The 24,772-nt window shown below is 40.6% G+C and overlaps 1 protein-coding gene across 1 annotated transcript in view; it reads right to left on the minus strand.

Annotated features, from left to right (window-relative positions):
• Positions 1-24,772, minus strand: part of LOC130905120 (solute carrier family 2, facilitated glucose transporter member 1-like) — a 77,792-nt gene that overhangs the window by 37,376 nt on the left and 15,644 nt on the right. The window contains exon 7 of the mRNA XM_057818168.1: positions 22,256-22,360. Coding sequence (XP_057674151.1) covers positions 22,256-22,360 — 105 coding nt within the window. The remainder of the gene's footprint in view (positions 1-22,255; positions 22,361-24,772) is intronic.

The raw sequence follows: 24,772 nt of genomic DNA on the forward strand, positions 1-24,772 counted from the left end.
AGCGCAACTCGGACGTCACGCAACTCGGACTGTGTGCAGGTCAGGGTGGTGGCAGATCCTCCTCTCTAATCATCTCATTAGAACCTAACATGCTCGAAAGTCGCCTATTTACATTCCCACACCCAAGAGATAAAAACCCCTATTGGAGAGAGTACTACAAAAAAGGAGCCACTACTGAGCTGTGCAGCCAAGCCCTTATTCAAAACCAAAATTAATCTTCTAACTGGGCCAATTCGACCAAGTGTGCCAACTATTGTGGCTCTATAAGCTCCCTGAGTCTCTGAAAAAAAATATTTCCTTTAAATGGCGAACAAAGGGTCGTCACGGCAAAAGACAGAGACACGTGGACATGGGCCGTAAAAAAAGTATTTTAATAGGTCTTGAAACTACAATGACCAACATGAAAAGAACTGGACATGTTTTGGAAAAACGAGTGACTTTCTATCGCCACTAGTTGGCGCTGTAGGGTTGATGCAAATGACCCCTACAAGGCCCTTCAGGGTATGACTCTCAACAAGCACGGGAAGTTTGGCGCAGATATCTTGTATATCTGCCGAGTTATGACTGTTCAAAGTTTTTGGAGAGAAAAATTGTTGACAGTCATTTTCACTTTCCTGTTTGGACCCCTCCGCTTCAACGAAACTTCAATATTTTTCATCAGGCACCTGAAGACAGGTCTTAAGGTTTCCCTTATGCAGGTTTGAAGTAGATTGATTTTTTCCCTTTAGAGGAGGAGTGTGTCCCGTAAAAAAGGGCATTTCCTGTTCCCACTAGGAGGCGCCAGGCACAAATGGTAAATTTTCAATCCAGTCCTGCTCAGGCTGGTATACCTCACACACATGCCAGATTTAAAATAGATTGAACGTTGTATGAGGGAGTTATCAGTCATTTTCCGAATTCGGTGTTTTGGCGAAAAAATGGAAGAATTTGGCGCCCCGCCCAGGTCAGGCCCGTGAATGAAAACACACCATTTTTATAACTTAAGATTTCATATGCCTCATGAACAGTCTCACCAATTTTGAGAATGATCAAACTAATTCCCTAGGTGCCAAGGTGTAAAATGTGCACACTGTAAATCGATAAAAAGTTCACATTCAATCCAAAATACCCGATTTCCTGTAGGATTTGGAATGTGTGTGCAAGAGACTTTTTGGAGCAGTTTTGCACAAAGTTTTGACTCTCCAAATTTCATCACTCTATGTTAGAAAAACCTAAATGGAGAGGCCTTTTTGAAAATTTCAAGGGGGCGCCACTGAGCCATTTTGTTAAATTGTTTCGTAACGTTGCAAGATTATCGAACGTTATCCAAAGCCGCATGTATGTGCAAATTTTGGTGAGTTTTTATGCATATTCAAGCCTCCAAATGTAAACTCTTACTGTGAACCCATGAAAATTTCACATTCGACCCAAAATACCCGATTTCCTGTTGGATTTGGAATATGGGTGCAAGAGACTTTTTGGAGCAGTTTTGCATAAGGTATCTACTCCCCAAATTTCCTTGCTCTATGTTGAAAAAACCCAATAGGAAAGGCCTTTTTTAAAACTTCTTTCTGTCGCCACTAGTTGGCACTGTAGAGTTGATGCAAATGACCCCTACAAGAACCTTCAGGGTATGACTCTCAACAAACACGGAAAGTTTGGCGCAGATATGTTGCATATCTGCCGAGTTATGACTGTTCAAAATTTTTGGCGAGACAAATTGTTGACGGTCATTTTCACTTCCAGTTTGGACCTCTCCGCTTCAACGAAACCTCAATATTTTTCATCAGGGACCTGAACACATGTCTTGAGGCTCCCCTGAAACAGGTTTGAGGTCAATAGATTTTTTTCCCTTGGAGGAGGAGCCTGTCTCGTAAAGAAGGCCATTTCCTGTTCCCACTAGGGGGCGCCAGGCCTAATGGGTAATATTTCAATGCAGTCGTGTTCAGGCTGGGATATCTCATATACATGCTAGAAATGAAAAAGATTGAACGTTGTATCACGGAGTTTTTAATCATTTTCTGAATTTGGTATTTTGCCCAAAAATGGCCGACTTTGGGACCACGCCCAGGTCAGACCCTTGAGTGAAAACTCACCATTTTGAAAACTTAAGATCTCATATGTCTCCTGAATAGTCTGACCAATTTTGAAGACGATCCAACTATTTTCTTCAGCGACAAGATCTCAAATGTAAATCGATAAAATTTCACATTTGATCCAAAATTTCTGGCTTCCAGTTGGGTTTGGAATATGGGTGCAAGAGACTTTTTGGAGCAGTTTTGCACAATGTATCGACTCGCCAAATTTCATTGTTCTACGTTGAAAAAACCTAATAGGAAAGGCCTTTTTGAAAATTTCAAGGGGGCGCCACTGAGCCATTTTGTTAAATTTTTTTGTAGATTATCAAAATTTACGCAAAGTTGCATGTATGTGCAAATTTTGGTGAGTTTTCGTGCATGTTCAGGCCTCCAAATGTAAACTCAAACTGTGAACCGATAAAAATTTCACATTTGATCCAAAATATCCGATTTCCTGTTGGATTTGGAATATGGGTGCAAGAGGCTTTTTTGAACAGTTAGGCATAAGGTATCTACTCCCCAAATTTCATTGCTCTACGTTGAAAACCTGAGAGGAGAGGCCTTTTTGAAAATTTTAAGGGTCAAGGGGGCGCCACTGAGCCATTTTTTGACATTTTTTCAAAACGACACAAGATTATCGAAATTTACGCAAAGCCGCACGTTTGTGCAAATTTTGGTGACTTTTCGTGCATGTTCAGGCCTCCAAATTGGCCATTTTCATTTGCCCTGAAAAAAGAAGAATAATAATAATAATAATAATAATAATAATAATAATAATAATAATAATAATAATCCTTTGCAAAACAATAGGGCCTTCGCACGCTTAGTGCTCGGGCCCTAATAATAATAATAATAATAATAATCCTTTGCAAAACAATAGGGCCTTCGCACGCTTAGTGCTCGGGCCCTAATAATAATAATAATAATAATAATAATAATAATAATCCTTTGCAAAACAATAGGGCCTTCGCACGCTTAGTGCTCGGGCCCTAACTAGGCCTGCAAGCAGGACTGAACGGGCCCTCGCAATCTAGCGCAACTCGGACGTCACGCAACTCGGACTGTGTGCAGGTCAGGGTGGTGGCAGATCCTCCTCTCTAATCATCTCATTAGAACCTAACATGCTCGAAAGTCGCCTAATTACATTCCCACACCCAAGAGATAAAAACCCCTATTGGAGAGAGTACTACAAAAAAGGAGCCACTACTGAGCTGTGCAGCCAAGCCCTTATTCAAAACCAAAATTAATCTTCTAACTTGGCCAATTCGACCAAGTGTGCCAAATATTGTGGCTCTATAAGCTGCCTGAGTCTCTGAAAAAAAATATTTCCTTTAAATGGCGAACAAAGGGTCGTCATGGCAACAGACAGAGACACGTGGACATGGGCCGTAAAAAAGTATTTTAATAGGTCTTGAAACTACAATGACCAACATGAAAAGAACTGGACATGTTTTGGAAAAACGAGTGACTTCCTATCGCCACTAGTTGGCGCTGTAGGGTTGATGCAAATGACCCCTACAAGTTCCTTCAGGGTATGACTCTCAACAAGCACGGGAAGTTTGGCGCAGATATGTTCTATATCTGCCGAGTTATGATTGTTCAAAGTTTTTGGAGAGAAAAATTGTTGACAGTCATTTTCACTTTCCTGTTTGGACCCCTCCGCTTCAACGAAACTTCAATATTTTTCATCAGGCACCTGAAGACAGGTCTTAAGGCTTCCCTTATGCAGGTTTGAGGTAGATTGGTTTTTTCCCTTTAGAGGAGGAGTGTGTCCCGTAAAAAAGGGCATTTCCTGTTTCCACTAGGAGGCGCCAGGCACAAATGGTAAATTTTCAATCCAGTCCTGCTCAGGCTGGTATACCTCACACACATGCCAGATTTAAAATAGATTTAACATTGTATGAGGGTGTTATCAGTCATTTTCCGAATTTGGTGTTTTGGCGAAAAAATGGAAGAATTTGGCGCCCCGCCCAGGTCAGGCCCGTGAATGAAAACACACCATTTTTATAACTTAAGATTTCATATGCCTCATGAACAGTCTCGCCAATTTTGAGAATGATCAAACTAATTCCCTAGGTGCCAAGGTGTAAAATGTGCACACTGTAAATCGATAAAAAGTTCACATTCAATCCAAAATACCCGATTTCCTGTAGGATTTGGAATGTGTGTGCAAGAGACTTTTTGGAGCAGTTTTGCACAAAGTTTTGACTCTCCAAATTTCATCACTCTATGTTAGAAAAACCTAAATGGAGAGGCCTTTTTGAAAATTTCAAGGGGGCGCCACTGAGCCATTTTCTTAAATTGTTTCGTAACGTTGCAAGATTATCGAACGTTATCCAAAGCCGCATGTATGTGCAAATTTTGGTGAGTTTTTATGCATATTCAAGCCTCCAAATGTAAACTCTTACTGTGAACCCATGAAAATTTCACATTCGATCCAAAATACCCGATTTCCTGTTGGATTTGGAATATGGGTGCAAGAGACTTTTTGGAGCAGTTTTGCATAAGGTATCTACTCCCCAAATTTCCTTGCTCTATGTTGAAAAAACCCAATAGGAAAGGCCTTTTTTAAAACTTCTTTCTGTCGCCACTAGTTGGCACTGTAGAGTTGATGCAAATGACCCCTACAAGAACCTTCAGGGTATGACTCTCAACAAACACGGAAAGTTTGGCGCAGATATGTTGCATATCTGCCGAGTTATGACTGTTCAAAATTTTTGGCGAGACAAATTGTTGACGGTCATTTTCACTTCCAGTTTGGACCTCTCCGCTTCAACGAAACCTCAATATTTTTCATCAGGGACCTGAACACATGTCTTGAGGCTCCCCTGAAACAGGTTTGAGGTCAATAGATTTTTTTCCCTTGGAGGAGGAGCCTGTCTCGTAAAGAAGGCCATTTCCTGTTCCCACTAGGGGGCGCCAGGCCTAATGGGTAATATTTCAATGCAGTCGTGTTCAGGCTGGGATATCTCATATACATGCTAGAAATGAAAAAGATTGAACGTTGTATCACGGAGTTTTTAATCATTTTCTGAATTTGGTATTTTGCCCAAAAATGGCCGACTTTGGGACCACGCCCAGGTCAGACCCTTGAGTGAAAACTCCCCATTTTGAAAACTTAAGATCTCATATGTCTCCTGAATAGTCTGACCAATTTTGAAGACTATCCAACTATTTTCTTCAGCGACAAGGTCTCAAATGTAAATCGATAAAATTTCACATTTGATCCAAAATTTCCGGCTTCCTGTTGGGTTTGGAATATGGGTGCAAGAGACTTTTTGGAGCAGTTTTGCACAATGTATCGACTTGCCAAATTTCATCGTTCTACGTTGAAAAAACCTAATAGGAAAGGCCTTTTTGAAAATTTCAAGGGGGCGCCACTGAGCCATTTTGTTAAATTTTTTTGTAGATTATCAAAATTTACGCAAAGTTGCATGTATGTGCAAATTTTGGTGAGTTTTCGTGCATGTTCAGGCCTCCAAATGTAAACTCAAACTGTGAACCGATAAAAATTTCACATTTGATCCAAAATATCCGATTTCCTGTTGGATTTGGAATATGGGTGCAAGAGGCTTTTTTGAACAGTTAGGCATAAGGTATCTACTCCCCAAATTTCATTGCTCTACGTTGAAAACCTGAGAGGAGAGGCCTTTTTGAAAATTTTAAGGGTCAAGGGGGCGCCACTGAGCCATTTTTTGACATTTTTTCAAAACGACACAAGATTATCGAAATTTACGCAAAGCCGCACGTTTGTGCAAATTTTGGTGACTTTTCGTGCATGTTCAGGCCTCCAAATTGGCCATTTTCATTTGCCCTGAAAAAAGAATAATAATAATAATAATAATAATAATAATAATCCTTTGCAAAACAATAGGGCCTTCGCACGCTTAGTGCTCGGGCCCTAATAATAACTAGCGCAACTCGGACGTCACGCAACTCGGACTGTGTGCAGGTCAGGGTGGTGGCAGATCCTCCTCTCTAATCATCTCATTAGAACCTAACATGCTCGAAAGTCGCCTATTTACATTCCCACACCCAAGAGATAAAAACCCCTATTGGAGAGAGTACTACAAAAAAGGAGCCACTACTGAGCTGTGCAGCCAAGCCCTTATTCAAAACCAAAATTAATCTTCTAACTGGGCCAATTCGACCAAGTGTGCCAACTATTGTGGCTCTATAAGCTCCCTGAGTCTCTGAAAAAAAATATTTCCTTTAAATGGCGAACAAAGGGTCGTCACGGCAACAGACAGAAACACGTGGACATGGGCCGTAAAAAAGTATTTTAATAGGTCTTGAAACTACAATGACCAACATGAAAAGAACTGGACATGTTTTGGAAAAACGAGTGACTTTCTATCGCCACTAGTTGGCGCTGTAGGGTTGATGCAAATGACCCCTACAAGGCCCTTCAGGGTATGACTCTCAACAAGCACGGGAAGTTTGGCGCAGATATCTTGTATATCTGCCGAGTTATGACTGTTCAAAGTTTTTGGAGAGAAAAATTGTTGACAGTCATTTTCACTTTCCTGTTTGGACCCCTCCGCTTCAACGAAACTTCAATATTTTTCATCAGGCACCTGAAGACAGGTCTTAAGGTTTCCCTTATGCAGGTTTGAGGTAGATTGATTTTTTCCCTTTAGAGGAGGAGTGTGTCCCGTAAAAAAGGGCATTTCCTGTTCCCACTAGGAGGCGCCAGGCACAAATGGTAAATTTTCAATCCAGTCCTGCTCAGGCTGGTATACCTCACACACATGCCAGATTTAAAATAGATTGAACGTTGTATGAGGGAGTTATCAGTCATTTTCCGAATTCGGTGTTTTGGCGAAAAAATGGAAGAATTTGGCGCCCCGCCCAGGTCAGGCCCGTGAATGAAAACACACCATTTTTATAACTTAAGATTTCATATGCCTCATGAACAGTCTCACCAATTTTGAGAATGATCAAACTAATTCCCTAGGTGCCAAGGTGTAAAATGTGCACACTGTAAATCGATAAAAAGTTCACATTCAATCCAAAATACCCGATTTCCTGTAGGATTTGGAATGTGTGTGCAAGAGACTTTTTGGAGCAGTTTTGCACAAAGTTTTGACTCTCCAAATTTCATCACTCTATGTTAGAAAAACCTAAATGGAGAGGCCTTTTTGAAAATTTCAAGGGGGCGCCACTGAGCCATTTTGTTAAATTGTTTCGTAACGTTGCAAGATTATCGAACGTTATCCAAAGCCGCATGTATGTGCAAATTTTGGTGAGTTTTTATGCATATTCAAGCCTCCAAATGTAAACTCTTACTGTGAACCCATGAAAATTTCACATTCGATCCAAAATACCCGATTTCCTGTTGGATTTGGAATATGGGTGCAAGAGACTTTTTGGAGCAGTTTTGCATAAGGTATCTACTCCCCAAATTTCCTTGCTCTATGTTGAAAAAACCCAATAGGAAAGGCCTTTTTTAAAACTTCTTTCTGTCGCCACTAGTTGGCACTGTAGAGTTGATGCAAATGACCCCTACAAGAACCTTCAGGGTATGACTCTCAACAAACACGGAAAGTTTGGCGCAGATATGTTGCATATCTGCCGAGTTATGACTGTTCAAAATTTTTGGCGAGACAAATTGTTGACGGTCATTTTCACTTCCAGTTTGGACCTCTCCGCTTCAACGAAACCTCAATATTTTTCATCAGGGACCTGAACACATGTCTTGAGGCTCCCCTGAAACAGGTTTGAGGTCAATAGATTTTTTTCCCTTGGAGGAGGAGCCTGTCTCGTAAAGAAGGCCATTTCCTGTTCCCACTAGGGGGCGCCAGGCCTAATGGGTAATATTTCAATGCAGTCGTGTTCAGGCTGGGATATCTCATATACATGCTAGAAATGAAAAAGATTGAACGTTGTATCACGGAGTTTTTAATCATTTTCTGAATTTGGTATTTTGCCCAAAAATGGCCGACTTTGGGACCACGCCCAGGCCAGACCCTTGAATGAAAACACACCATTTTGAAAACTTAAGATCTCATATGTCTCCTGAATAGTCTGACCAATTTTGAAGACGATCCAACTATTTTCTTCAGCGACAAGGTCTCAAATGTAAATCGATAAAATTTCACATTTGATCCAAAATTTCCGGCTTCCTGTTGGGTTTGGAATATGGGTGTAAGAGACTTTTTGGAGCAGTTTTGCACAATGTATCGACTCGCCAAATTTTATCGTTCTACGTTGAAAAAACCAAATAGGAAAGGCCTTTTTGAAAATTTCAAGGGGGCGCCACTGAGCCATTTTGTTAAATTTTTTTGTAGATTATCAAAATTTACGCAAAGTTGCATGTATGTGCAAATTTTGGTGAGTTTTCGTGCATGTTCAGGCCTCCAAATGTAAACTCCAACTGTGAACCGATAAAAATTTCACATTTGATCCAAAATATCCGATTTCCTGTTGAATTTGGAATATGGGTGCAAGAGGCTTTTTTGAACAGTTAGGCATAAGGTATCTACTCCCCAAATTTCATTGCTCTACGTTGAAAACCTGAGAGGAGAGGCCTTTTTGAAAATTTTAAGGGTCAAGGGGGCGCCACTGAGCCATTTTTTGACATTTTTTCAAAACGACACAAGATTATCGAATTTTACGCAAAGCCGCACGTGTGTGCAAATTTTGGTGACTTTTCGTGCATGTTCAGGCCTCCAAATTGGCCATTTTCATTTGCCCTGAAAAAAGAAGAATAATAATAATAACTAGGCCTGCAAGCAGGACTGAACGGGCCCTCGCAATCTAGCGCAACTCGGACGTCATGCAACTCGGACAGTGTGCAGGTCAGGGTGGTGGCAGATCGTCCTCTCTAATCATCTCATTAGAACCTAACATGCGCGAAAGTTGCCTCTTTACATTCACACACCTAAGAGATAAAAACCCCTATTGGACAGAGGACTACAAAAAAGGAGCGAATAAAGGGTCATCACAGCAACAGACAGAGACATGTGGACATGGGCCGTAAAATAAGTATTTTAAAAGGTCTTGAAACTACAATGACCAACCTGAAAAGAACTGGACATATATTTAAAAAAATGAGTGACTTTCTATTGCCACTAGTTGGCGCTGTAGGGTTGATGCAAATGACCCCTACAGGACCCTTCAGACTATGACTCAACAAGCACGATATGTTTGGCGCAGATATGTTGTAGAAGTTATGACTGTTCAAAACTTGTGGTGAGACGAAATGGCTTCAGTCATTTTTACTTCTCCTGTTGGACCCTTCTGCTTCAACCAAACCTCAGTATTTTTCATCAGGCACCTGAACACATGTCTTCAGGCTCCCCTGATGCAGGTTTGAGGTGAATAGATTTTTTTTTCCTTGGAGGAGGAGCCTGTTTCGTAAAAAAGGCATTTCCTGTTCCCACTAGGGGGCGCTAGGCCTAATGAGTAATATTTCAATGCACTCGTGTTCAGGGTGGGATCCCGCACATACATGCCAGATATGAAAAAGATTGAACGTTGTTTCAAGGAGCTATTAGTCCTTTACTGAATTTGTCATTTTGCCGAAAAAATGGCCGACTTTGGCACCACGCCCAGGTCAGACCCATGAATGAAAACACACCATTTTGAAAAGTTTAGATTTCATAGGTCTCCTGAATTGTCTAACCAATTTTGAAGATGATCCAATTGATTCCCTCTGTGACAAGGTCTCAAATGTGCACCCTGTTAATTGATAAAAATTTCACATTCGATCCAAAATACCCGATTTCCTGTTGGGTTTGGAATATGGGTGCAAGAGACTTTTTGGAGCAGTTTTGCACAAGGTATCGACTCCCCAAATTTCATTGCTCTACGTTAAAAAAACCTAATAGGAAACGCCTTTTTGAAAAATTCAAGGGGGCGCCACTGAGCCATTTTGTTACATTTTTTTGTAACGTTGCAAGATTATCGAAATCCACACAAAGCCGCATGTATGTGCAAAATTTGGTGAGTTTTCGTGCATGTCCAGGCCTCCAAATGTAAACTGTACTAGAAATGGACAGAAATTTCACATTTGATCCAAAATACCCGATTTTCTGTTGGATTTGGAATATGGGTGCAAGAGGCTTTTTTGAGCAGTTAGGCATAAGGTATCTACTCCCCAAATTTCATTGCTCTACGTTGAAAAAACCCAACAGGAAAGGCCTTTTTTAAAACTTCTTTCTGTCGCCACTAGTTGGCACTGTAGAGTTGATGCAAATGACCCCTACAAGAACCTTCAGGGTATGACTCTCAACAAACACGGAAAGTTTGGCGCAGATATGTTGCATATCTGCCGAGTTATGACTGTTCAAAGTTTTTGGCGAGACAAATTGTTGACGGTCATTTTCACTTCCAGTTTGGACCTCTCCGCTTCAACGAAACCTCAATATCTTTCATCAGGCACCTGAACACATGTCTTGAGGCTCCCCTGAAACAGGTTTGAGGTCAATAGATTTTTTTCCCTTGGAGGAGGAGCCTGTCTCGTAAAGAAGGCCATTTCCTGTTTCCACTAGGGGCGCCAGGCCTAATGGGTAATATTTCAATGCAGTCGTGTTCAGGCTGGGATATCTCATAAACATGCTAAAAATGAAAAAGATTGAACGTTGGATCACGGAGTTTTTAATCATTTTCTGAATTTGGTATTTTGCCTAAAAATGGCCGACTTTGGGACCACGCCCAGGCCAGACCCTTGAATGAAAACACACCATTTTGAAAACTTAAGATCTCATAGGTCTCCTGAATAGTCTGACCAATTTTGAAGACGATCCAACTTTATCCTTCAGCAACAAGGTCTCAAATGTAAATCGATAAAATTTCGCATTTGACCCAAAATTTCCAGCTTCCTGTTGGGTTTGGAATATGGGTGCAAGAGACTTTTTGGAGCAGTTTTGTACAATGTATCGACTCACTAAATTTCATTGTTCTACGTTGAAAAAACCTAATAGGAGAGGCCTTTTTGAAAATTTCAAGGGGGCGCCACTGAGCCATTTTGTTAAATTTTTTTGTAGATTATCAAAATTTACGCAAAGTTGAATGTATGTGCAAATTTTGGTGAGTTTTCGTGCATGTTCAAGCCTCCAAACGTAAACTCCAACTGTGAACCGAAAAAATTTCACATTCGATCCAAAATACCCGATTTCCTGTTGGATTTGGAATATGGGTGCAAGAGGCTTTTTTGAACAGTTAGGCATAAGGTATCTACTCCCCAAATTTCATTGCTCTACGTTGAAAACCTGAGAGGAGAGGCCTTTTTGAAAATTTTAAGGGTCAAGGGGGCGCCACTGAGCCATTTTTTGACATTTTTTCAAAACGACGCAAGATTATCGAAATTTACGCGAATCTGCACGTATGTGCAAATTTTGGTGACTTTTCGTGCATGTTCAGGCCTCCAAATTGGCCATTTTCATTTGCCATGAAGAAAGAAGAATAATAATAATAATAATAATAATAATCCTTTGCATTACAATAGGGCCTTCGCACGTCTAGTGCTCGGGCCCTAATAACTAGGCCTGCAAGCAGGACTGAACGGGCCCTCGCAATCTAGCGCAACTCGGACGTCACGCAACTCGGACTGTGTGCAGGTCAGGGTGTTGGCAGATGCTCCTCTCTAATCATCTCATTAGAACATAACATGCTCGAAAGTCGCCTATTTACATTCCCACACCCAAGAGATAAAAACCCCTATTGGAGAGAGTACTACAAAAAAGGAGCCACTACTGAGCTGTGCAGCCAAGCCCTTATTCAAAACCAAAATTAATCTTCTAACTGGGCCAATTCGACGAAGTGTGCCAAATATTGTGGCTATATAAGCTGCCTGAGTCTTTGAAAAAAAATATTTCCTTTAAATGGCGAATAAAGGGTCGTCACGGCAACAGACAGAGACACGTGGACATGGGCTGTAAATAAGTATTACAATAGGTCTTCAAATTACAATGACCAACCTGAAAAGAACTGGACATGTATTGGAAAAACGAGTGACTTTCTATTGCCACTAGTTGGCGCTGTAGGGTTGATGCAAATGATCTCTACAAGGCCCTTCAGGGTATGACTCTCAACAAGCACGGGAAGTTTGGCGCAGATATGTTGTATATCTGCCGAGTTATGACTGTTCAAAGTTTTTGGAGAGAAAAATTGTTGACAGTCATTTTCACTTTCCTGTTTGGACCCCTCCGCTTCAACGAAACTTCAATATTTTTCATCAGGCACCTGAAGACAGGTCTTAAGCCTTCCCTTATGCAGGTTTGAGGTCAACAGATTTTTTTTCCTTGGAGGAGGAACCTGTCTCGTAAAAAAAGGCATTTCCTGTTCTCACTAGGGGGCGCTAGGCCTAATGGGTAATATTTCAATGCACTCGTGTTAAGGGTGGGATGTCGCACATACATGCCAGATATGAAAAAGATGGAACGTTGTGTGAAGGAACTATTAGTCATTTACTGAATTTGTCATTTTGCCGAAAAAATGGCCGACTTTGGCACCCCGCCCAGGTCAGGCCCGTGAATGAAAACACACCATTTTGATAACTTAAGATTTCATATGCCTCATGAACAGTCTCGCCAATTTTGAGAATGATCAAACTAATTCCCTAGGTGCCAAGGTGTAAAATGTGCACACTGTAAATCGATAAAAATTTCACATTCAATCCAAAATACCCGATTTCCTGTTGGGTTTGGAATATGCATGCAAGAGACTTTTTGGAGCAGTTTTGTACAAGGTATCGACTCTCCGAATTTCATCCCTCTACGTTGAAAAAACCTAAATGGAGAGGCCTTTTTGAAAATTTCAAGGGGGCGCCACTGAGCCATTTTGTTACATGTTTTCGTAACGTTGCAAGATTATTGAACGTTATGCAAAGCCACATGTATGTCCAAATTTTTGTGAGTTTTCGTGCATGTTCAAGCCTCCAAATGTAAACTCCTACTGTGAACCGATAAAAATTTCACATTCGATCCAAAATACCCGATTTCCTGTTGGATTTGGAATACGGGTGCAAGAGACTTTTTGGAGCAGTTTTGCACAAGGTATCGACTCCCCAAATTTCATCACTCTCTGTTAAAAAAACCTAATAGGAAACGCCTTTTTGAAAAATTCAAGGGGGCGCCACTGAGGCATTTTGCTACATTTTTTCGTAACATTGCAAGATTATCGAACGTTATCTAAAGCCGCATGTATGTGCAAATTTGTACAAGTTTTTGTGCATATTCAAGCCTCCAAATGTAAACTCCTACTGTGAACCCATGAAAATTTCACATTCGATCCAAAATACCCGATTTCCTGTTGGATTTGGAATATGGGTGCAAGAGACTTTTTGGATCAGTTTTGCATAAGGTATCTACTCCCCAAATTTCCTTGCTCTATGTTGAAAAAACCCAATAGGAAAGGCCTTTTTTAAAACTTCTTTCTGTCGCCACTAGTTGGCACTGTAGAGTTGATGCAAATGACCCCTACAAGAACCTTCAGGGTATGACTCTCAACAAACACGGGAAGTTTGGCGCAGATATGTTGTATATCTGCCGAGTTATGACTGTTCAAAGTTTTTTGCGTGACAAATTGTTGACGTTCATTTTCACTTTCCTGTTTGGACCCCTCCGCCTCAACGAAACCTCAATATTTTTCATCAGGCACCTGAACACAGGTCTTAAGGCTCCCCTGATGCAGGTTTGAGGTCAACAGATTTTTTTCCCTTGGAGGAGGAACCTGTCTCGTAAAAAAAGGCATTTCCTGTTCTCACTAGGGGGCGCTAGACCTAATGGGTAATATTTCAATGCACTCGTGTTAAGGGTGGGATACCACACATACATGCCAAATATGAAAAAGATTGAACGTTGTGTCAAGGAACTATAAGTCATTTACTGAATTTGTCATTTTGCCGAAAAAATGGTCGACTTTGGCACCACGCCCAGGTCAGACCCGTGAATGAAAACGCACCATTTTCAAAACTTAAGATTTCATATGTCTCCTGAACAGTCTCACCAATTTTGAAGATGATCCAACTAACTCCCTCGGCGAAAAGGTCTCAAATGTGCACCCTGTAAATCGATAAAAATTTCATATTTGATCCAAAATAACCGATTTCCTGTTGGGTTTGGAATATGCGTGTAAATGCTTTTTTGGAGCGGTTTTGGACAAGGTATAGACCCCCCAAATTTCATTGCTCTACGCTGACAGACCCTAATGTTATAGGCCAATTTTAAAATTTCAAGGGGGCGCCACTGAGCCATTTTGTTATATTTTTTTGCAACGTTGCAAAATTATCGAAATTTACAATTTTCCGGACGTATGTGCAAATTTTGGTGACTTTTCGTGCATGTTCAGGCCTCCAAATTGGCCGTTTTCATTTGCCCTGAAAAAAAAAAAAAAAAATAAAAATAAAAAAAAAAATAATCCTTTGCAAAACAATAGGGCCTTCGCACGCTTAGTGCTCGGGCCCTAACTAGCCCTGCAAGCAGGACTGACGGGCCCTCGCGTATGGCGCAACTCGGACGTCAAACAAAGTCGGAGGGCAGGCAGGTCGGGGCGGTGGCAGTCGACAACAGACAGATATCCAGGCAGATATATTGCATGTCTGAATGTTCAGAATTAGTGGGGAGAGAAAATGGCGACGGTCATGATGACTTTCTTATCGGACCCCTCTGCTTTAACAAAACAAAAGTGTTTATTAGGCACCTGAACACGGTCATTATGACTTTCCTATTGGACCCCTCTGCTTTAAGGAAACAAAAGTCTTACCCGAGTATAAGTCGCATTTGTGGGTGAAATTTACTTGATAAAATCCAACACATAGAACAGATATGTCATCTTGAAAGGCAATTTAATATAAAAATACAATAGAGAACAACATGCTGAATAAATGTACAGTGTACAGTGCATAAACAACGAAATGCGAATATACTGTCCTCACCAGGACGCTACCGCTCGGTCCTGGCTATAGACAGCGAACTCCAAAAAGACAATTCTGGATGTCCGCATAATTTGTTGAATCAATTTGGTCCTCGATAGCAAACAGGTTCACATCACCGTAAATAAATGATAATTACGTACTATTACAGCAATAATGTAACAGATTAGCATGCGTTCGCTAGCATTAGCACACCATTCAAACAACCACACAACTGGCTGTAAGTGTCCGCTCGCGGGTGGAAAACACACAACAACAGAAAAGATGATACACGCAGGCGTTGCCTCTGTAGAGATATTTTAAAGGCATAAACAATGAACGTAGGTTCGCAGCCGTCTTTCTCTCTCGCTAACTAGTCCACTCACTCACTCACTCACTCACTCACTCACTCACTCACTCACTCACTCACTCACTCACTCACTCACTCACTCACTCACTCACTCACTCACTCACTCACTCACTCACTCACTCACTCACTCACTCACTCACTCACTCACTCACTCACTCAGAGCTACGTGGCTGTCTGTCTTCTTCTGGTGTGCGAGCGCTTATTCACATAAACAAGTGCGAGTGCGCTCCCAGGTGGGCGTGAAAGCGCCACAAACTAAATGCATCCATTTCAATATAAAAAAGTCAATTATACAATTGAACATACATTGCCAAAGGCAGAACGCGAACGTGGCCATAGCTATTAACAGTTATTCAGATAACTATAGCATGCTAACAAGTTTACAAAACCATCAGTCCAAAACACCAAAATAACACGGGAAATTATATCATAATGTGTTAATAATTTCACTCACCAGGGGGCACCAGGCCTAATGGTTTTGTAAACCTGTTAGCATGCTATAGTAATCTGAATAACTGTTAATAGCTATGGCCACGTTCGCGTTCTGCCTTTGGCAATGTATGTTCAATTGTATAATTGACTTTTTTATATTGAAATGGATGCATTTAGTTTGTGGCGCTTTCACGCCTAACTGGGAGCGCACTCGTTATTATTATTTTTTCATGGCAAATGAAAATGGCCATAGCTATTAAGAGTTATTCAGATAACTATAGCATGCTAACAAGTTTACAAAACCATTAGTCCAAAACACCTAAATAACATGGGAAATGTTATCATAATGTGTTAATAATTTCACACATAAGTCACTGCTGAGTATAAGTCGCACCCCAAACCAAAATATGAAGAAAAAAAAACACGACTTATAGTCGGAAAAATACAGTAGTCTTTTACTGAATTGTATTGTCAAAAATAAGACACATTTGCTCCCCTGCCCAGGAAAGGGCCGTGAATGAAATGTCACCATTTTGATAACCTAACATCTCATATGTGTCATGAACATTCATTCATTCATTCATTTTCCATGCCGCTTTTCCTCACGAGGGTCGCGGAGGTGCTGGAGCCTATCCCAGCTAACTCGGGGCAGTAGGCAGGGGACACCCTGAACTGGTTGCCAGCCAATTGCAGGGCACAAGGAGACATACAACCATTCACGTGCACACTCATACCTACGGACAATTTAGAGTGCTCAATCAGCCTACCATGCATGTTTTTGGGATGTCTGACCAATTTTGAGAAGCATTCAACTTACTGCTTCGGCGTAATGGTCTCAAACGTGCATGCAGGTTTTTGACAAAAATGCAAGATTCAATCCATAATACCCGATTTCCTGTTGGGTTTGGAATATGGGTGCAAGAGACTTTTTGGAGCAGTTTTGCACAACGTATCCACTCCCCAAATTTCATCACTCTACGTCGAAAAAAACTAATAGGACAGGCCTTTTTTAAAAATTGAAGGGGGCGCCACTGAGCCATTTTATTACATCTTTTGGCAATGTTGCTAAATTCATGAAATCTACATGAAGCCACATGTATGTGCACATTTTGGTGAGTTTTCGAGCATGTTCAGACCTTGAAATTTGCCATTTTGAGAGAAAATGCCGAGGGTCTTTTCACTTTCCTGTTTGGATACTGCAACATCAACGAAAACTCAATATTTTTCATCAGATACCTAAAGACATGTCTTAAGGCTCCCCTGATGCAGGTTTGAGATCAATTGATGTTTTTCACCAGGAGGAGGAGCCTTTTTAGTAAAAAAGGGTGTTTCCTCTTCCCACAAGGGGGCGCCAGGCCTAATGGAAAATATTTCAATGCAGTCGTGTTCAGGTTAAGACACCTTACATGCATGCCAAATATGAAAAAGATTGGACCTTGTATCAGGAAGTTATTAATCATTTACTGAAATTGGCGCGTTGCCAAAAAAACACCCGACTTTGGTACCCCGCCCAGGTCAGGCCCGTGGACGAAAACTCACCATTTTCACAACTTAGTATCTCATATGTCTCATGAACACTTACACCAATTTTGAGGAAGATCCAACGTACTGGCTCGGCGCAACGGTCTGAAACGTGCATGCTGGTTTTCGCCCAAAATGCTATGTTTTTCAACATTCAATCCAAAATATCCGATTTCCTGTTGGGTTTGGAATATGGGTGCTGCAGACTTTTTGAAGCGTCTCTGGACAACGTATCCACTCCCCAAATTTCATTGCTCTACGTTGAAAAACATCAAAGCAAAGGGCATTTTTAAAATTTCAAGGGGGCGCCACTGAGCCATTTTTTGATTTTTTTAAAAAACGTTGCTAAATTTTCGAAATTTTCGCGAAGCCGGATGTATATGCAAAATTTGGTGAGTTTTTGAGCATGTTCAGGCCTTCAAATTGGCCATTTTCATTTGCCATGAAAAAATAATAATAATAATAATAATAATAATAATAATAATAATCCTTCGAAGAACAATAGGGCCTCGCACGCTGAGAGTGCTCGGGCCCTAATAATAATAATAATAATAATCCTTTGCAAAACAATAGGGCCTTCGCACGTCTAGTGCTCGGGCCCTAATAATAATAATAATAATAATAATAATAATAATAATCCTTTGCAAAACAATAGGGCCTTCGCACGCTTAGTGCTCGGGCCCTAATAATAATAATCCTTTGCAAAACAATAGGGCCTTCGCACGTCTAGTGCTCGGGCCCTAATTAATATGCTAACTCGCCACCCTTTGGTCTGGGGTGTGAATTGCAACCTGTCAAAATGACGGACAGACTTCAGTTTTTTCCGTCACCGTTTTAAAAAACCGGTCAACGACGGAAAATATCCGGTTAACGCGACCCCTGCTTCTGGGTATGTTCGTTTTTATACATTTGAGTATGCGTGACCATCATTCAATGGGGAGAGGCGAGGCAGAGTGCACTGTCGGCGTACGCCATACAGCAATGAGCGAGCAGAATGAGGAAGACAAAAATGGACGGAAAATGCTGATTTCCAAGCCAAACACCACAGCCCCGGTGTAGGAATATTTTGATTTTAAACTAGGGCTGTCAAACGATTAAAATTTTTAATCAAGTTAATTACAGCTTAAACATTAATTAATTGTAATTAATCACAATTCAAACCATCTCTAAAATATACCATATTTTTCTGTAAATTATTGTTGGAATGGAAAGATAAGACACAAGATGGATATATACATTCAACATATGGTACATAAGTGCTGTATTTGCTTATTATAACAATAAATCAACAAGATGGCATTAACATTATTAACATTCTGTTAAAGCGATCCATGGATAGAAAGACTTGTAGTTCTTAAAAGATAAATGTTAGTACACGTTATAGAAATTTTATATTAAAACCCCTCTTAATGTTTTCGTTTGAATAAAATTTGTAAAATTTTCAATCAAAAAATAAACTAGTAGCCCGCCATTGTTGATGTCAATCATTACACAATGCTCATGGGTGCTGAAGCCCATAAAATCAGTCGCACCCAAGCGCCAGCAGAGGGCGACAAAACTCCAAAAAATACAAGTAACAAGTGGACATTGCACTTTGCTGTCATTTTAATCTGTTTGAGGGGGGCATGTGCGTTAATTGCGTCAAATATTTTAACGTGATTAATTCAAAAAAATAATTACCCCCTGTTAACGCGCTAAGTTTGACAGCCCTATTTTAAACCAAATGAAAATGGTGAGGCAACCAAAAAGGATGAACCAGTCTGCAAAATGTGTTGAGGTTGTTTCAACAAAGAGGGCCAACACAACAAATCTACATGCTCATTTGAAACACTATCACCCTCTTTAGTTTTCACTGCTTGGTAAGAAAACTGCATCGCAACAAGCGAAGCCTTCGTCGTCACGGCAATAGACAATTACAGAGGTAATTGCTTGAATTGAGATATACAAACGAGATCGCGCAAAATGGCATTCCCTCAAGGAAAGTGTAGTCCGCTACATTGCTGAAGAAATGAGACTGTTTTACCTCTGTTTAATGTATGACATTTTCTAGGTTCATACTGCAGGTCTTAATGCACGAACCCGATTTTTTTGTGTTTTTCCGACTCAAGTGAAGCATTAATTTGACGGTCTGAACGTGACAAGTCGCATAGAAGTGGACCATTTCAAATCCGATCTGGGTCACTTTCGTACGTGGTCTAAATCCGATCTGGGCCTCAGTTTTCCAGAATGTGACTGGCGGTCTGAACTTTCAAGTCTCCTGAGTCGGAATTCAAGCAGCAATAACGTCAGCAAAGCGAAAGCGGCAGGCAGGACAAGAGCGATGTAGTTGTGCATTAGTTTTTAACTTTAACTCTGCTTTTATGCAGAAGCGGGCTTGACCACAATATTAAAAAAATAAATGAAGAAAAAGGATAAGCCTGACAATTTTTTATTTTTATTCTATGCACCGAATGAGCAATATTTCAGTATTAGCGGTGCAACGGTTTACGGTTCGCCCTGTACGGTTCAATAAGCCTTTATGAACCGCGCCTTTTCGGTTTTGCAATTAATGTATTCCGAACGCTTGTGGAATGAATTGATCGAGCTCTGTGTGCCTGTGTGTGACGTGAAGCACCGTTGCGGAGAAATTCCCGCCCCGCAAGTAAATGTCGGATCGCTGTCAAGCACCTGTGTAACAGAAGCCGAGTAACGCCCTCTCTCGCTTACGAGCGAAGTGAAAGTGAAACAAGAAAGAAAACAAATAGCTATGGCAAGCGGAGGAGTGGAAAGACTGAATTTTGAGGAAGCACCGACTTCTTTCAAATCTGCGGTGTGGTAACATTTTGCTTTCCCCGTGGACTACAATGCGGAGGGAGGGAAAATATTGAAAAGAAAAAAATTGCAAGCATTGCTCAGCGCTTGTTCACTCTGCTAATGGCAACACTTTTATAACATGAGTCAGGCACCTAAGCCGGCATGACCCACAGATATCACTTTCTCAAGGCAGGACAACCCCGAAGATGACACCAGTCAAAACACACGGCGGGCTTCGTTAATTTATTTGCAACTGATTAACACTGACAAATGATTTGTCTTAATCCCCACTATACATTGCTAACGTTGCTTCACTCACCTTTACCCATTCACAATTTTATCTGACCTGTCTTCCCTTTCCTTCGGAGAGTAGGTACCCCCTCTCCACACGGTGTCCCATCGGTAAGAATAAACAGAGAGATAGCAATGCTATATTTGAATTATTTAACATGATTAAAAAAGAACTAGGGCTGTCAAAATTATCGCGTTAACGCGCGGTAATTAATTTTTTAAATTAATCACGTTAAAATATTTGACGCAATTAACGCACATGTCCCGCTCAGACAGTATTCTGCCTTTTGGTAAGTTTTACAGCAAGGTTTTTTGTGCTGTCTAACAGCGAACTCTTGTGGTCGCTTTGCGACATGGTTTATTGCTTTCTTGCCAGTTCAATATGGCTGCACGACGTCTCGGGCTGACGCCTACGTTGTAATGTGCTTATATGATCCTTGGACAAGATTTGTCCGTAAGTATGGTTGTTGTAAAGAATGTACATATTATGTTAGTAAGCGAAATGTTATATTTTTTTGTATGAGACGCATTTTGTTTATGTTTAGTGAACCTGTATAGCCTGCTAAGATAACGTTGTTGCTAAAGCAATGCTTGTGTACTTTTTTTTTGTAGTTTCACTACGGTCTAAAGAGGACAATGGTTTGAGGCCATTTTATTAATAAATCAGATGAAAAAGGAAGAAGTCTGATTATTAAGGCGTCGTTCACTAGCTGTCTAGCTTTGGAAAAAGTAGACGCTTCGGAGTGAGGACAGCATAGACAGATTTAAATGACAGTAGAGTGAAATTCCCACTACAGTCCTTATGTATCGTATGTTAAATGTATATATCCATCTTGTGTCTTATCTTTCCATTCCAACAAGTTATTTTACAGAATATATATATATAATTTACTGAAAAATATGGCATATTTTATAGATGGTTTGAATTGCGATTAATTGCGATTAATTACAATTAATTAATTTTTAAGCTGTAATTAACTCGATTAAAAATTTTAATCGTTTGACAGCCCTAAAAAAACCACTATTCCTTCTGTTCTTTTTTTGTCCCTCTTAAGTACTTTTCTGTCTCACTGCTTTCTCTGAATAAACAACACAATTTAATAAACCACAGTCTGAGTACCCATGTGGCACATTAAAACTGTTCAGCCAATAAAGGCATTCATTCCCATTCTTTGTGTTTTTTATGTTGCCATTGATCTGTATGCTAAGCTAATCAAGCCTTTTGATAGTTTATCACCTACTGCATAATTGATGTAGGCATGTGCCAGTATGATATTCTGACGGTATGATAATCTTAAGTCAGACTTTCACGGTATTGTAATTACAGCTCAAAATGTTTTCCTACCACTAGACACACTAAACACAGTGGAGTTAACTCTCTTAACTGGTGGGAAACGTTCATGATAGTGTTTACGAACCTTCAAGTTTTTATAAATGCGAAAACATATTGGAGGTATTGCCTCCTCGGCAGCCATCCTCTGCAAACGTGTTTTACATGTCGGTTGGCCCTCCTTCTCTAAGCCGCGGCCGTCTGTAACCTTTCTGTAGCCGAAGTATTCCCTTAGCAGCGATTTAGTTTTCTTCAATAGGGGAAAAATCAGGTGTTTCATCATCGTGTAGCACAGCTGACTCACTGACACTGAGCAACAACCGGTGGCGGAGGAATGAGCCTTGCAGCTGCCAGCAAGGGATTTCTCCGTGCATTTTTTGGGACATAAAAAATAGTTATTACCTTTGGGACGACGGAAAATTTTTGTGGTTTTGAAACCTTGACGTTTTCATAACTCGGTATACCTTGAAACCTGTAATCGACACATTGATGAATATCTAGCAAAACACCAGAGAAGTGAAGGCCAACATTTTTCAAGAATTTGAAGCCCAAATGTCCTCCAGTTCTGGAATGACCAATATTATGTTTCTCAAAATGTGACTTACAGAAACGACAGTGAATGCCGTGTTTACTGCTCCTGCTCCTATGGTTGCATACACAGGCTCAGACACACCAGCTTTTTCAAAGATTCCAGTAGAATAGTAGAACACCTAAAAGGATAAGTCAGAATACAACGGTTTGGCTTTGTTGGGGGTCCGCAATCCACTGTCATACAGTATGTTTATCCCTGTACTCTGCAAACTAGGAAAGCTCAACAGAACCCAGTACAGTGATCCCTCGCTATTTCGCGCCCTCGGTCCATCGCAGATTTTTTTTCAATTAAAAAATACAGTATTTTATAGAGCTGTCTTAATTTGATAACGTAATCTCACTATCCAGCCTGCTGCTCTTCTTTGTCAGGCAGTGCACTGGAGTTGCATTAAAGTTAACAATGACTGACAGGCGTTAAGGTTTGATCTGGCCAGAGAAGCTTGGAAGCCAAAATTTCAAGGCGCCGCATGTGTCAATCATAGTTTAGCTTGTTAAACACTTGCTGTGGCAATTCATTGTGTGGTAGTGAGTATCGAGAGCAGATTTTAGTGGACTGACTCAATGAAGCATTTAATAAAGACAAGCATTTTTCAGTTATTTTTGTTTAAAAATAATTCAGTGGTACAGTAACATGTTTAAAACTTATCATGAGTATTACATTTGGAGTACTTAAAACATTTATCAAAATTTATATATGGCGGAAAACACAGACAAGACTAAAAAAGCAGTTTCTGCTCTTGCACCCCTCTTTAACTCATTTGCTCCCAAAAACGTATAAATATGTTCTATTTTTAATTGTTTCAGTGTCCCAAAGACGTATTTATACGTCTTTTACGTTTTTTTCACAAGAGACATCTCTAGGTTTTGATGCAATTTTGCTCCGAAGCACAATGCTGAAAATCCATTTTTAAGCAACAAAACTGGCCACTGGAGGCCAGTAGCACATTTGGTAAGACCCGCACCCCAAGTCAATGGAACGAACGGCCGGGCCACACGGCCGGGGCGCCTGCGCAAGACGACCGCATGGACGTCCAGGACGCCAGGCGTGGGAAGCGCAGGAACACAACATGCCCCACACAATTTCCCCAGGTGAACTCCACTATGAGGCAGTGGTCACCACAAAAGAAAGACTCAAAAAAATCCATCTTGATGAGACCGGCGGCGATGAGGGAAAAGTTTACTGTCTCGGCCACAACAGCGTCATCTCTCAGTTCAATAGTTTAGTTATGTGTAAATAAATTGTTACTTTGCTTTCAAAAGCTCTATTTGTCTTGTTGTTTATGTTATTTTGTAGAAGGAAAACACGATTCAGATGTTTGGGATGTCGCAAAAGCAAAAAATAGCTGTGTTATAGTCAAAGTTGTGTTTGAAATGTATGCTTTTACAAAAAGCTCAATTTCTCTGTTTTTTCATCAGGAATTGGAAAAGTGCTCAAACTAAGCTGTTTTCTAATGCTGATTTCTAAAGAATGAAAAAAGATATGAAATAACTTTTTTCATGTTGAAAGAAGAGAGTCTAATCTTTCTTTTGGTGGGTTGCATGTTTATATAGCAATTGAACAAAATTTTCTATGGGCCTTGCAAAATCAGTCAAAATCCAGTAAAACGGCCGGGAGCGAAGGGGGTTGCACCGGTGAAAATTGCTGGGAGTGAATGAGTTAAAATAAACTGCTGTATTTTATGCCAAAAGATCTGTTGTGTTTGATAAAACAATATGTCTGTATGGTGCCATAGCAGATTCATGGCGCACTAGGCCTCCGAACTATTTTCAGTTTGTCCGTTTTACCCTGAAAACTCCGTTTACAGACGTCGCGCAACTGCTTTTGTTTCAACCCAGTCATAAAACAATTGTAATTAATTGTACAGTGGGGAGAACAAGTATTTGATAATCTGCCGATTTTGCTGGTTTTCCCACTTGCAAGCCATGTAGAGGTCTGTAATTTGTATCATAAGTTTTCCTCAACTGTGAGGGACGGAATCTAATGCAAAAATCCAGAAAATCACATTGTATAATTTTTAAATAATAAATTTGTATTTACCTGCATGAAATAAGTGTTTGATACATTACCAATTAGTAAATATTTCGGCTCTTAGTACTTTTTTAAGAACCCCTCCTGTTCTCCACTCATTACCGGAAATAACTGCTCCTATTTGAACTTGTTACCTGTATAAAAGACACCTGTTCACATGCTCAAACAAACAAACTCCAACCCCTCCACAATGGCCAAGACCAAAGAGCTGTGTAAGAACATCAGGGATATAATAATAGACCTGCACAAGGCTGGGATGAGCGACAGGAAAATAAGCAAGCAGCTTGGTGAGAAGGTAACAACTGTTGGAGCGATTACTAGAAAATGGAAGAAGTTCAAGTTGACGGTCAATCTGCCTCGTTCTGGGGCTCCATGCAAGATCTCACCTCGTGGGGCATCACTGATCATGAGGAAGGTGAGGGATCAGCCCAGAACTACACGGCAGGTCCTGGTCAATGACCTGAAGAAACCTGGAACCACAGTCTCGAAGAAAACCATCGGA

The sequence above is a fragment of the Corythoichthys intestinalis genome, chromosome 2, assembly GCF_030265065.1.
Source record: "Corythoichthys intestinalis isolate RoL2023-P3 chromosome 2, ASM3026506v1, whole genome shotgun sequence".
Taxonomy (NCBI): domain Eukaryota; kingdom Metazoa; phylum Chordata; class Actinopteri; order Syngnathiformes; family Syngnathidae; genus Corythoichthys; species Corythoichthys intestinalis.